The following is an 11,039-nucleotide window of genomic DNA, read 5'->3' on the forward strand; positions in this document are numbered from 1 at the left end:
GACTGAGGCAGTAGGATCGCTTGAGCTCAGGAGTTTGAGAGCAGCCTGGGCAATATGGTGAGACCTTGTTTCTTACCAAAAACAATTAAAAACAAAACAAAACAAACAAACAACTATGGCCTCAGTTCTTCCTGGAGCCTGCGAAGAAACAGCCCTGCCTGCTCTGGCCAGCCTGTGGGCTCTGCTGCTTGTGGCAGGGTTGCCCTGGGCACCACTTGGCAGTGCCTTCTCTCCAGCCCCAGGTTCATCCACTGGGAGGAACCAGGCTTTGTTTAAACATCTGTCCTGTCCCCAGAGAAGCTTGGAGGACCAAGTGGTACAGCGATTGAGGAAAGATGCCCTGGTGGAGGCATTTGCTTTTGGTGGGAGGAAATGGATGGACAGGATGACTCTCTAGAGCTGTCTTTCCCAGAGAAGCCCAAGTAGATAATAAAGCCATGTAGAAAATAGGATTAAGGTAATGAACAGGCAGGACAAAGTTTGATCTTTCAGTAACACCAAAGCCTGACTGACAGGCCAATCCGAGAGGTGGAGCAGCATTGCCGGCAGGACTTGGGGTTGGGTGGTGAGCGGTGCTGGATGGATTCTTTGCTTTCAACCTGTCACTGCTGAAACTTGAGGAGCGCCTGGATTTTCTCTTTTATGTATGTGCTGGGGCTTGGGCGGAGAGCGGGGAGTACTGGAGGGGCAGTTTGCCCTAAGCATTGTGATACCCTGGATGATGGTGGGGGCTGGGACACACTCAAAGCTGTAGCCACCCGCTGGGCACCAGCGCTCCCATCAGGGGAGCCATCACCCATGTCTATGTGTGTCTCTCAGCTACTCGCCCTCAGGCAGCCAGTGCTGCTTCTCACAGAACCTGGACCCCTTTCAGGGTCACCATTGTTCCCTCAGCCCCTCATTCCATCAAGACCTCTAGAGACTGTTCTCCTTGCAGGCTGGGCTAGAACAGGGATGGAGGGGCAGTTGCTAGCTGGAGCACACAGGTCAGAAGGCAGCCACAGGCACACAGCCGTTGCCTAAGTGGCAAGGAGCTTGCCTGTCCCCTTCTCCCTTCCTCTTTTTCTTTTTTTTTTTTGAGACAGAGTCTTGCTCTATTACCCAGGGTGGAGTACAGTGGCGCTATATCGGCTCACTGCAAACTCCGCCTCCCGGGTTCACGCCATTCTCCTGCCTCAGCCTCCCGAGTAGCTAGGACTACAGGCGCCTGCCACCGCGCCCGGCTAATTTTTTGTATTTTTAGTAGAGACGGGGTTTACACCATGTTAGCCAGGATGGTCTCGATCTTCTGACCTCGTGATCCACCTGCCTCGGCCTCCCAAAGTGCTGGGATTACAGGTGTGAGCCACCGCGCCTGGCCTTTTTCTGCCTTTCTGTCTTCTGGAGCTGGGTACCATGGGGTTAGGCCCAAGGACAGAGGATTACTATGTAAACGAGAAAGAGTCCTTCACCCAACCTCAAAGTGCCAGAATATTTCTGCTTCTGATGGTAGGTGGTCTTCAAGCCCATTCCCTAACTCCCAAGTGCCAGGAATTCCTGTACCTTCATCTTGACTGACCAACCACTGAAGTATCCCTAGCTAGGCCCTGTGATCCCATCAGGCCCTGAGGAACTATGCCAAAGCCATCCTGCCCGAGCCTGGGGTTTGGAGGAATCAAGGCTCATCTTGTGTTCTCTGTCTATGTTTGAGCAGGACCCTTCCTTGGCTAGGCCCCAGGGAAGGTGCCATGTGTTGACTGTGTGGAGCCCAGCTCCTGGCAGCTGGAAGGCCCAAGTGGGTCTGACTGGCCTGACATCACAAATACCCCCTTCCTCCATGGGCCTCCTCTTGCTGTGGGTTTTATTTTTTTCTGCCAAGGGGCATTTGAGATGGACCTAGCACTGGTGCCCTGAGCACAGGGCACAGCTGGGCCCGATAGCCTGTGGGCAGGTGGGCTTCAGGATGGAGAGCTCTTTAATCCCAGACCTGAAGGTGTCATAGTAGGTCCAGCCATAGCCACAGCCCTAAGCCCCGCTGGGATTGTGGGGTGGGGAAGGGGTGGGGAGGTGGTTGGTGACCTGGCTGCTCCTAGGGTATTGAGTCCTTGGCCAGGTCCTGTGCTGCCCTGTGTGTGTGGCAAGCCCTGCACATATCCCATTGATTCCCCTTCCCCTTTGGGCCAGGGTCATCCCCGGTCCCCTGTTACACCTCCACTTCCACCTCAAAGCTCCCAAGTTCCCCTTTTCTCAACAAAGGCAGGGGCAGAATAGGCTTCTCACCCATCCTAACAGATGCCCTAGATTTTTCTCCTCTGAGCCTGTGCTCAAGCCAACCCCATGCCCAGAATACCCCCTCTGTGCCTAATGAAACCCTGCTCGCTCTTCAGTATAAACAGCACCTCCACCACAAAGCTCTCCTTGATCCTCACCACTGTGGCTGGAGTTGGTGGCCCTTTCCACTGAACACAGGTGTTGGAACACTGATAAGGGCCACCTGGTCAGCCATGGCTGTGGCCTGGTAGAACTCTCCCTCTGAGAACTGGGAACTGACCTTGGTATCCTGAACTGAGCACAGGATATGAGTGAGTATCAGGGCATCTAATGACATTTGGAATGGTAAGGGACATTTGGCTGGAGCCCCTTTTGTCTGGAGAAGGAAGCTGTGTCCTGCACACAGGCTGGGCCACTCTGAGGGCACTGTTAGTGCCCCCATCCTGCCCAGGTGTGGCTTTGTCTGCCCCGGCCCTCTGCCCCCACCCTGTGCAGGGGCCTGGCCCACAGTCAGGGTGATTACGGGAACTGCCCCTCTTTAAAGTACCTCCCTTCTCCTTTGAAAGCATTACTGACAGCTTTTTTTCATTCTCTTTTTTCTTTACCTCTTTAAGGAACCCTGTAATTTCTTTCTCTTTCTTTCTCCCCTCTTAACTTTTTCTTTCTTGTCTCCTCTGTCCCCCTGAACTCTTTGAAATTGGCTCTCTGCCTGCTGACACCAAACTGATACTTTGTGTTTCACTTCTCCTTATCCCTTTATGGCAACAGATGTTGAAATTTTGTATCCTTTTATCTGCCCGGCTGCCCCTTCCTGTAATTATGGCCCCCTTGTTAGCAGTACAAAGTGGGCTGCCTGGCCTTTGAGCCGTTGTGTCTGAACACATGTGCGCGGGCGGGTGCTGGGGGTGCGTGCTCACAGACACATGCATGTGAGAGGCTGTATGCTTGAGAAGGCCCTTCCTTCTCACCTGATGGGGCTAGTGAAGCTTCCATAGCTCCTCCATTGTTAATGTTTAGAACCTATCTGTCCCCTTGATTCTCTCACTACCTCCACCAGAGGGCAAGCCTCTGGGCATCTGTGAGGTGGAAAAGCCTACAAAGAGCTGGAAAGGGCTGGAGGTGGCCCTGGGTAACTCTTGGGGCAAGTCCAGTTGTGCAACTGTAATAGAGGATGTTGAGGGGCCAGTGATGGAGTGGCTGCATTGTCTGTGAAGGTGGGGAGTGCCAGCACCCTGGAGCATATAGATCTGATCTAAGATTTACTGGGTGCGTGACCCCTGCGCCTTCATTTTCTCATCTGTAAAATGGGGTTAAGAAACTTACCTCTAAGGCCTGTTGTGAGGATTAAATGGGCTGATACGAGTAAAACACTCAGCACGTTGTCTGGTACAGTATGGACTCAGGATATGTGAGCTGTTGCTGCGGTGGCTACTCTGCCACCAGGTAACCTAAGCAGCCATCTCATCTGGCTCCAGCAGGCACAAAGAGAACAACAGGCCCTTCGGCTTACTTCCCTCTGTTCCTGTCATCCTGAAAGCTGCTACCAGACGGGATTTCCAGGAGCTCTGCCTTTATCGTGGATTCAGGCTCTGCCCTTCCTTGCTATAGGACGTTGTCACTTTTTGTCTGTGACTCTTGGTTTCCTTATCTATAATCGGAGCCTGGACTAGGACAATCACTGTTTGTTCAAAAGCCTCATGGCTGTCTGCCACTCATGGAGTTCGTGCCAGGTGAGGGATATGCACCCTAAGGCCCACTGTGGCCTGGAGGCCAGACCCTGCCAGCACACTCCCAAGCCTCCAACCAAACCAGATTGCCAGCTGCCGCCAAAACAGCCTGGTTGCCCTAGCGCTGCACCTTTGTTGTTGCTGCTCCTGCCACCTGGGCCATCTCCCTATCTTGTCATTGCCTATGACAGCCCTGTCTCTCAGTGAAGAATCAATCAACACCCTCAGCCAGAAATGCTTGCTTTTCTTAGCTGTCCCCTTGTAGAACTTTCCGTTGTTCTCTGTGGTACCTACCAACTCACACTTTGTTAATTGGATATATGTTGCAGACTTCTTTCTCTCTCTGGATCGAATACTCCTTGAAGGCAGGGACAAAGTCTCCTTGATCAAGTCACAGCTTACATCTCCCTGTAGTTTCCATTAAGCACAATGCTTTGTATACAGAAGATGCTCGACTGAAAGAAGGAGGAGATAGAAGGGAGGAAAAACCTCCCATTCTCTTTGCAACCATGTTGGGCCCAGCTTATACCTTCAAGCCATCTGTCCCCCAGGCAGCAGAGATGGAAGAAGGTCAACTCTTTGTCACCCTTCCCTCCTCTCTCTCTCTCTCCAAAAGCCATTGTTGCATTTCAAGGTAGCACATGGCAGACAGGTGCACAGGTAAGCACAGACCCAAACGGATGCAGGAATGAGCATCCATAGGGTCTCCAGAGGACAGCATCAGGAACCCAGTATGTTAAAAATGACTGAAAAATGGTGTGTGAGCCATGGACATGCTGAGCTGTGGGCTGGGAGGTGGAGGAGGTGGTGACTCAAGAGTGCTCTAGTACAGGCGGCTGTGGGGGAGGCTGGGAGAAGTGCAGCAGGGCACCAGGCTTCCTAGCTGCAGTGCAGACTTGGTGGGTAGGGGTAGGGTGCCAGGGACTGCCCCCTGTGCCCAGTCCAGCTTAGCACTCAGGGCCTGTCCCTGGTGGGCCATCCAGGTTTTTAGGGCCAGCCGCTACCATCAGTTAGCTGCCCCCACAAAGATGGTGATGGGTGTCAGCGTTTCATGTAAATGTCTCTCCTCTCTGACTGGCAGGAAGTTCTCTCCCTCCAGCTGCAGTAGAGTCACCTGGGTAGCAGGATGGGTTGGGCCAGGGGGCCCTAACCTCTCAGGGGTGTGGCCGCACTCTGCTTGCTTCTTCCTGTCCAGGTAGTGGGGTTCCCAGGAGCAGCCTGCGCACGGTCAGAGCCAAGGAAACAGGTCTCCCTCAGGCTGCCCCTCCTCAGCCTGCGTCTCATTCATCAGGCTCACACAGATGGCTCCATCTGTCTTTGTTTCCCTGGGTGGAGAGAAAATTGCTGGACTCGACTCGGGGGAGGTTAGGGTGTGGAGGCCCCCAGCCCTTAGTGGCTCCTGGAGGCCTGGGCTTTGTCCATAGGAGTTGGAAGGGAATGGACTTTTTGTCTGGCCCTCTATAGTGACAGGCTGGCCCTTGCTCCCATCTTGGCCCAGGGCTCTGAGCAGCAGCCCTGTTCCCACACAAGCTGTGCAACAGCCAAGGCTCTGCACCCCCCTCTCGCCCCCCACAGTGAGAGGCCGAGAAGCATTCTTAACATTCTTTCCAGAGAAAAGGGGTGAAATGTCTGAATTTGGGGGGTCACCACGTTATACAAATTGCAATCTAATCGTTTTTACAAGAACACACTTGCAGTAAGAAAAGGAGCCCAGGAGGAGGGGATGAGGAGACAGCTTTTTTTGTCCCCTTTTCCCCCAAAGTTTGGGGCTATTGTCGGGCCAATCTCTCCCTCTACCAGAGCAGTTGAGCTAGAGTTTTCTAGTTAAATAGGTCTTGGGGTGGGGGCCGAGAAGGGCCCACGGTGCCATTTCTGTTTGTTTTCCCAAATCAAAGCCCCAGCAGGGCTCCTGTGGCACTGCTGGGTTGCTATTTGAAGAGATGGGCCTTTTCCCAGAGCCTGGTGTGTCAGTTTATGCTCTGAACTTAACCTCACGGGCACCACACAACAGAGCCTTGAGGGTCCTGGGCCCAGGGGCAAAAGAAATTGTATCATCTTTTTATTGGCCCATTTAAAGTGTTGTATCATCTTTTTATTGGCCCATTTAAAGTGTGTGTGGCCATTTTAGAGAACCAGAGAACAGCACAGCAGAAAGAAACTTCACAGCCCCTGCCAGGCTGTGCGGGCAGACCAGGGGCTCTCGGGACTTGTGCTGGCCCCCAGGGCCTGGTGCTCATTGGGCCCTTGGGTCTCCCCCTGAGGGTAGGGACCCCTTGGGCTGTCCTGTATTTCTGACTGCAGATACTTATGGCCATGACATTTTCCAGTGGTGGCATGAATGCTGGGGTAGGGGCCCAGGTTGGCAGCCCAGTCTGGGTGGGCCTCTTACACTGCTGTCCCTGTGCAGCCCCATGAGTGCCCAGCTCTCCTTCCCTCTGAACCCAGGGACCAGGGTGGGCAGGTAGAGCCATGCTGGGCTTCAGTCCTCCCAACCCCCACTGCCTTTCATCTTCTATTTCAAACAAACATGAAATTACTTCTATAGATTAAAGGGGAGAGCTCCTCAATCATTCCTTAAGGCCTCACTAATGGAGGGGGCAGGGCCCCCAAATCTGGAAGAGGAAGAACTGTGGAGCCAAACAGCCCCTACCCAGCATGCACCCAGTATACCTGTGAAAGAGAGAGAATGACTCCCCTGCAGGGCTCTGGCCTGCCCAGGGTGGCTGAGTCTTGGCTGGTGGCCCATCTGGGAAGGCAGGGCTTCTCTGGGAGCCAAGGTTAGCAGTCTCTGTGGGATGCTGATCTGGGGAGAAGGCCTTCTGCCTGATCCCTCTCAGGAGCCCCCCAACAGACAGAGGCTTGCCATCTCCCCGCAGGCCCAGCTCTGGGCTACTGAGAGGAAGACCAGAACTTCCCTAAGGAGGCTGGTAGCAGGGGTGCTGACTTGGGGATTAATCCCCCACTGGCAGCAGCAGTGCTCCTGGCCAGGGCTCACTGCCCAGGGCTCAAAGGGGGAAGGGTGGAAGGGGCACAAAGGAACCCCCAGTCTCTTCCTTTGATTCCTTCGGCCTTCGGGAAGTTGGCAGCTCTGTCGGGGAGAAGGGAGGTTGTGGGTCAGGGTCTGAATGAGGTGGAAGGATGAGAGCTGACATCTGCATTCAGACATGTGGCTGGCTGCTTTGTCTGCCTCAAGCCCTTTGCTGACATGCTGCTTGGGCCAAAGCTGGGCTGGTAAGCCATGAAGTCCCCTCACTCCATGCCAGGGCCTCTTACCTGGACATCGCTGTGAAGTGTCCATGGCCTTGTTTCTCCTGTCATGGCATGGGGAGAGCCCATCGTCTCACGGGTAAAGGAAGCTGAGGCATCAGGCCTGGAGGGCACCCCTTTTTCTTCATTCCCCCCAGTCATTCTGTGGAAACTCAATACTTCTACCCATCCCCTGGCTGCAGGGATTAGCGGGTGCACTTGATGTTGAGGGGTAGTTGCTAGGGACAGGAGGCCCCCCTACATAGTTGCTAGGGGTCTGGCATCAGGGCAAAGGGTCTGCCCACTGCCGCGGTCACGGAGGGAATTACACAGTCACAAAGAAATTGTTCTTCTCAGTAATCTGCTCTCGGCCACCAGGTGGGGTGGGGTGAGGGTGGGGGGAGCAGGCTGGAGCCCCACAGGCTGGGGGCTGTGATCACAGAGGCGTGCTAGCCCCGGGCTGGGGGCCAGCTAGGCCAGGAACACCAGGGACAGCTCGCTGAGCTGCTTTCTCAGCAATTTCTCTCCCCAGACACAAAGGTGTTTACTTGTTTTAACATCTCCTGGGACTCCCCTTCTCCCTTTGTGTGGTCTTTATCCCCAGTGAGGTTTGAGCCCCAGATTACAGGCAGGAATTAAGGCATTGGACTCAGGCAGCTCAGAACTGCATGACCTGCAGGATCAAGAAGTATAAAGTAACCAAGAGAGTGTGTGTGTGTGTGTGTGTGTGTACGCGCGCGCATGTTCATGTGCATGTGAATGTGAGGGGGGCCAACCCCTTCAGCAAGCCCCATTCATTGTCCTGAGGAGGAGTGGCTGGGTGGGTGGCAGGAAGCACGCAGGTGTGATAGAGGGGCTGCTGAGGGCTGGGATGCTGGGGGAGGGGTGGGGCCTGGGACTGGTTGCAGAGGCCTCATGGCAGGGGTGAGGTGGGTAGGAACTGGGCATCTCCTCCCTCAGCCCCCTTCCTTGAGTCTCATTCTAGCTGAGGAAAGAGAACATTTCCCCAAGGTCTGATGCCCTCTGAAGGTGGAATGAATGTGTATGGCCCACGTGGAGCAGCCTCTCACTCTGTCCTTCCCTTCCCAGTGGACAGCTGATGACACACTTGGGCAGTGACTTTCCCCCAGGGGCTGGGGTGCTGGATGTCATGTATGAGTCCCCTTTCACACTGCTGTCCTGTGGCTATGACACCTACGTTCGCTACTGGGACCTCCGCACCAGTGTCCGGTGAGTGTGCTGGGCAGGGAGGACAGGTGGTGGGGGCCCTGCACCAATCCTGGTCCTTCCTCCAGTCCTGGGTTGGCCCATGGTAGAGGGCACAGAGATTCCATGTCAGGGCTGGGAAGGAAGAGGCCTGCAAGGTCATATCAAGCTTAGACTTCCTACACTTGGGCAGCCCTGGTCCCAGTGGCTTGGCTATAGCCAACAGGCTTTGGCAAAGGCAGGCGTTCCCTGAGCCTCTGGAGCCGTCAGGGTACTGTCCCTCAATATTCTGTCCCAGCCTTTCTTGAGGCCTGTGTTACTTCAACCTTTCTTGAGTCCAGTGACAAGTAGCTGGCCATGTGAAAACAGAAGTGCAGGCATAATCTGCTGTGTCGTCTGGGCCATGGCAAGAGAGCCCTCTACAGAAGATGCTTTCTCCCATGAAGTTCGGTTTTTGACGAATCTGATGATTTAGGCTTCTTTCTCTTCCATCCCGGAATGGCTCTTTAATGCTCCCCTCAGCCACTCTAGGCCCAAGAAGACTGGGGTAGAGGTGGAGGGTACCCTAAACCTCCCTCTGCGTCTCCTCTTCCTGGACAGGAAATGTGTCATGGAGTGGGAGGAGCCCCACGACAGCACCCTGTACTGCCTGCAGACAGATGGCAACCACCTGCTGGCCACAGGTTCCTCCTACTATGGTGTTGTACGCCTGTGGGACCGGCGCCAAAGGGCCTGCCTGCACGTAAGTGGCCTGCCCACCTCTTCTCCAGCATGCCAGGACTCATGATCATGGGCTGCATTTGGGAGATGGTGAGGTAGCCAAGGACGTGCCTAGAAAGGGTTGGAAGAAGCCTACAATGGCACATGTCCCTCTTCCCCTGGGCCTGGGGATCCTGGGTTGGGGCACACCCATGTCCCACTTGGAAAGCTCTTACCACTTCCTGTGCCCTCCCTTCCAGGCCTTCCCACTGACGTCGACCCCCCTCAGCAGCCCTGTGTACTGCCTGCGTCTCACCACCAAGCATCTCTATGCTGCGCTGTCTTACAACCTCCACGTCCTGGATTTTCAAAACCCATGACCATCAGGGCCACCCCTGCCTCTGGGCCAGGGAAACCAGCTACTCAGGGACCTCTCTTGCCTGGAGGCTGCAGTGATAGCTCCTCCTCACTGCCCCACTGTGCTCCTGGGCCTGTGACCCCAGTGCTCAGGCACCTTGCACCAGAGGCTTCTGACTCCTGGAGCTCTGGAACTTACCAGAGATGCAGTCCCTCCCAGGAACCTGTTGGAGAGGCAGGACCTGCTGCTTTAGAGTGCAGCTGAACCCGGGCCTTGCGTCCCTGTTTGGCCAGAGCAAGGACTTGGCCTGGAGAGGCCCATCCTATACCCCTTATTAGAGCCACGACAGCCTACAGAGTGAGGTGAGGTGCTCCCACCTTCCCAGATGGTTCCTTTCTGCCCCTTCCTGGAAGGAAAGGTGAGGCTGCCAATAGCCTGCTGGCACCAGCAAGACCTCACCCTTGACCAACCTCTCGGGGCTGGGGGTTCATTCCTGGGGCACTGTGGCCTGGTTTTGCTTTGAAACCAAGAAAGGGCAAAGGGAACCCAGCAGTTGAGTGAGTTCTGAGCCAGCCCTACCTCAGGCTGGCTGTTGAGACATGCTACAATTTTCATTTTTGTAAAAATAAAGCTTGATTGTTCACAGATCTGGTTCCTCACTGGCTGAGTAGTCCTAGGAGGCTCCAGGAGAAGGCAACAGCAGACCCAAGCTCAGGGTTGTGTGTGCTGCTGAAATGACAAGACCAGCCTCATGGCTCTGTGTCCCAAAGAACAAAGGTTTCTTTTTTTCAGGAAGAGTTCCCATTGACGACCTATCCCTTAGCCTTTGGGGTGTGGAGGGTCACCTGTGGGTTTGGAGAGGGGACTGTGGAAAGGGTCCAGGCTGCTGGGAGCTCAGTTGTTACATGTGGTGACCCCTACCCCAACACACACCCTTGGCAACATTATGACCCTTATTCTGGCTTTTTACCCACAATGCCTTAACATCCTGTGTTCTATTTCCAAGGTTTCTGTTTTGTTTTTTGTTTTTGTTTTTTTGTTTGTTTGTTTTGTTTTGAGACAGAGTCTCGCTCTGTTGCCCAAGCTAGAGTGCAGTGTCATGATCTTGGCTCACTGCAACCTCCACCTCCCAGGTTGAAGCGATTCTCCTACCTCAGCCTCCCGAGTAGCTGGAATTACAGGCATGCACCACCATGCCCGGCTAATTTTTGTATTTTTAGTAGAGACAGGGTTTCACCATGTTGGCCAGGCTGGTCTTGAACTATTGACCTCAGGTGATCTGCCCGTCTCGGCCTCCCAAAGTAAGTGCTAGGATTAAGGCGTGAGCCACTGCGCCCGGCTGGTTTCTGCATTTTTAAAACTTTTCCCTTGCCCACATATCTATCTTCAGGAGTTTCCTCTGAGCCACTTCTGCAAGCTACGGTAGCACAGGGTCCCTCCAGCCTGGTCTTCCTCTGAGTTTGTGTAAACAGGTTTCAGGGAAAGGCCAGCTCTGCCCTGCTAGGGCCATGTGCTCCCACCCTATTCTCCCTTTTTGTGGAAAGCTTTATGTT

The 11,039-nt window shown here is 54.3% G+C and overlaps 1 protein-coding gene across 13 annotated transcripts in view; it reads left to right on the top strand.

Annotated features, from left to right (window-relative positions):
* The window catches only part of FBXW4 (F-box and WD repeat domain containing 4), an 86,382-nt gene extending 76,251 nt beyond the window's left edge, over window positions 1–10,131 (top strand). For 5 of the 13 annotated variants that reach the window (XM_055251419.2, XM_063627633.1, XM_055251420.2 and 2 more), the window contains 3 exons: window positions 8,313–8,453; window positions 9,030–9,171; window positions 9,389–10,131. In XM_055251419.2, the coding sequence (XP_055107394.2) occupies window positions 8,313–8,453; window positions 9,030–9,171; window positions 9,389–9,508 (403 nt within the window). In that variant the 3' untranslated portion in view covers window positions 9,509–10,131. Of the gene's footprint in view, window positions 1–4,306; window positions 4,607–8,312; window positions 8,454–9,029 lie in introns of those variants that run through there. The other 8 variants (XR_008652326.2, XM_063627639.1, XM_063627640.1 and 5 more) reach the window with 5 other exon arrangements.
* The last annotated feature ends 908 nt before the right edge of the window (window positions 10,132–11,039 follow it).

The sequence above is a fragment of the Symphalangus syndactylus genome, chromosome 2 (genome assembly GCF_028878055.3).
Source record: "Symphalangus syndactylus isolate Jambi chromosome 2, NHGRI_mSymSyn1-v2.1_pri, whole genome shotgun sequence".
Lineage (NCBI taxonomy): Eukaryota > Metazoa > Chordata > Mammalia > Primates > Hylobatidae > Symphalangus > Symphalangus syndactylus.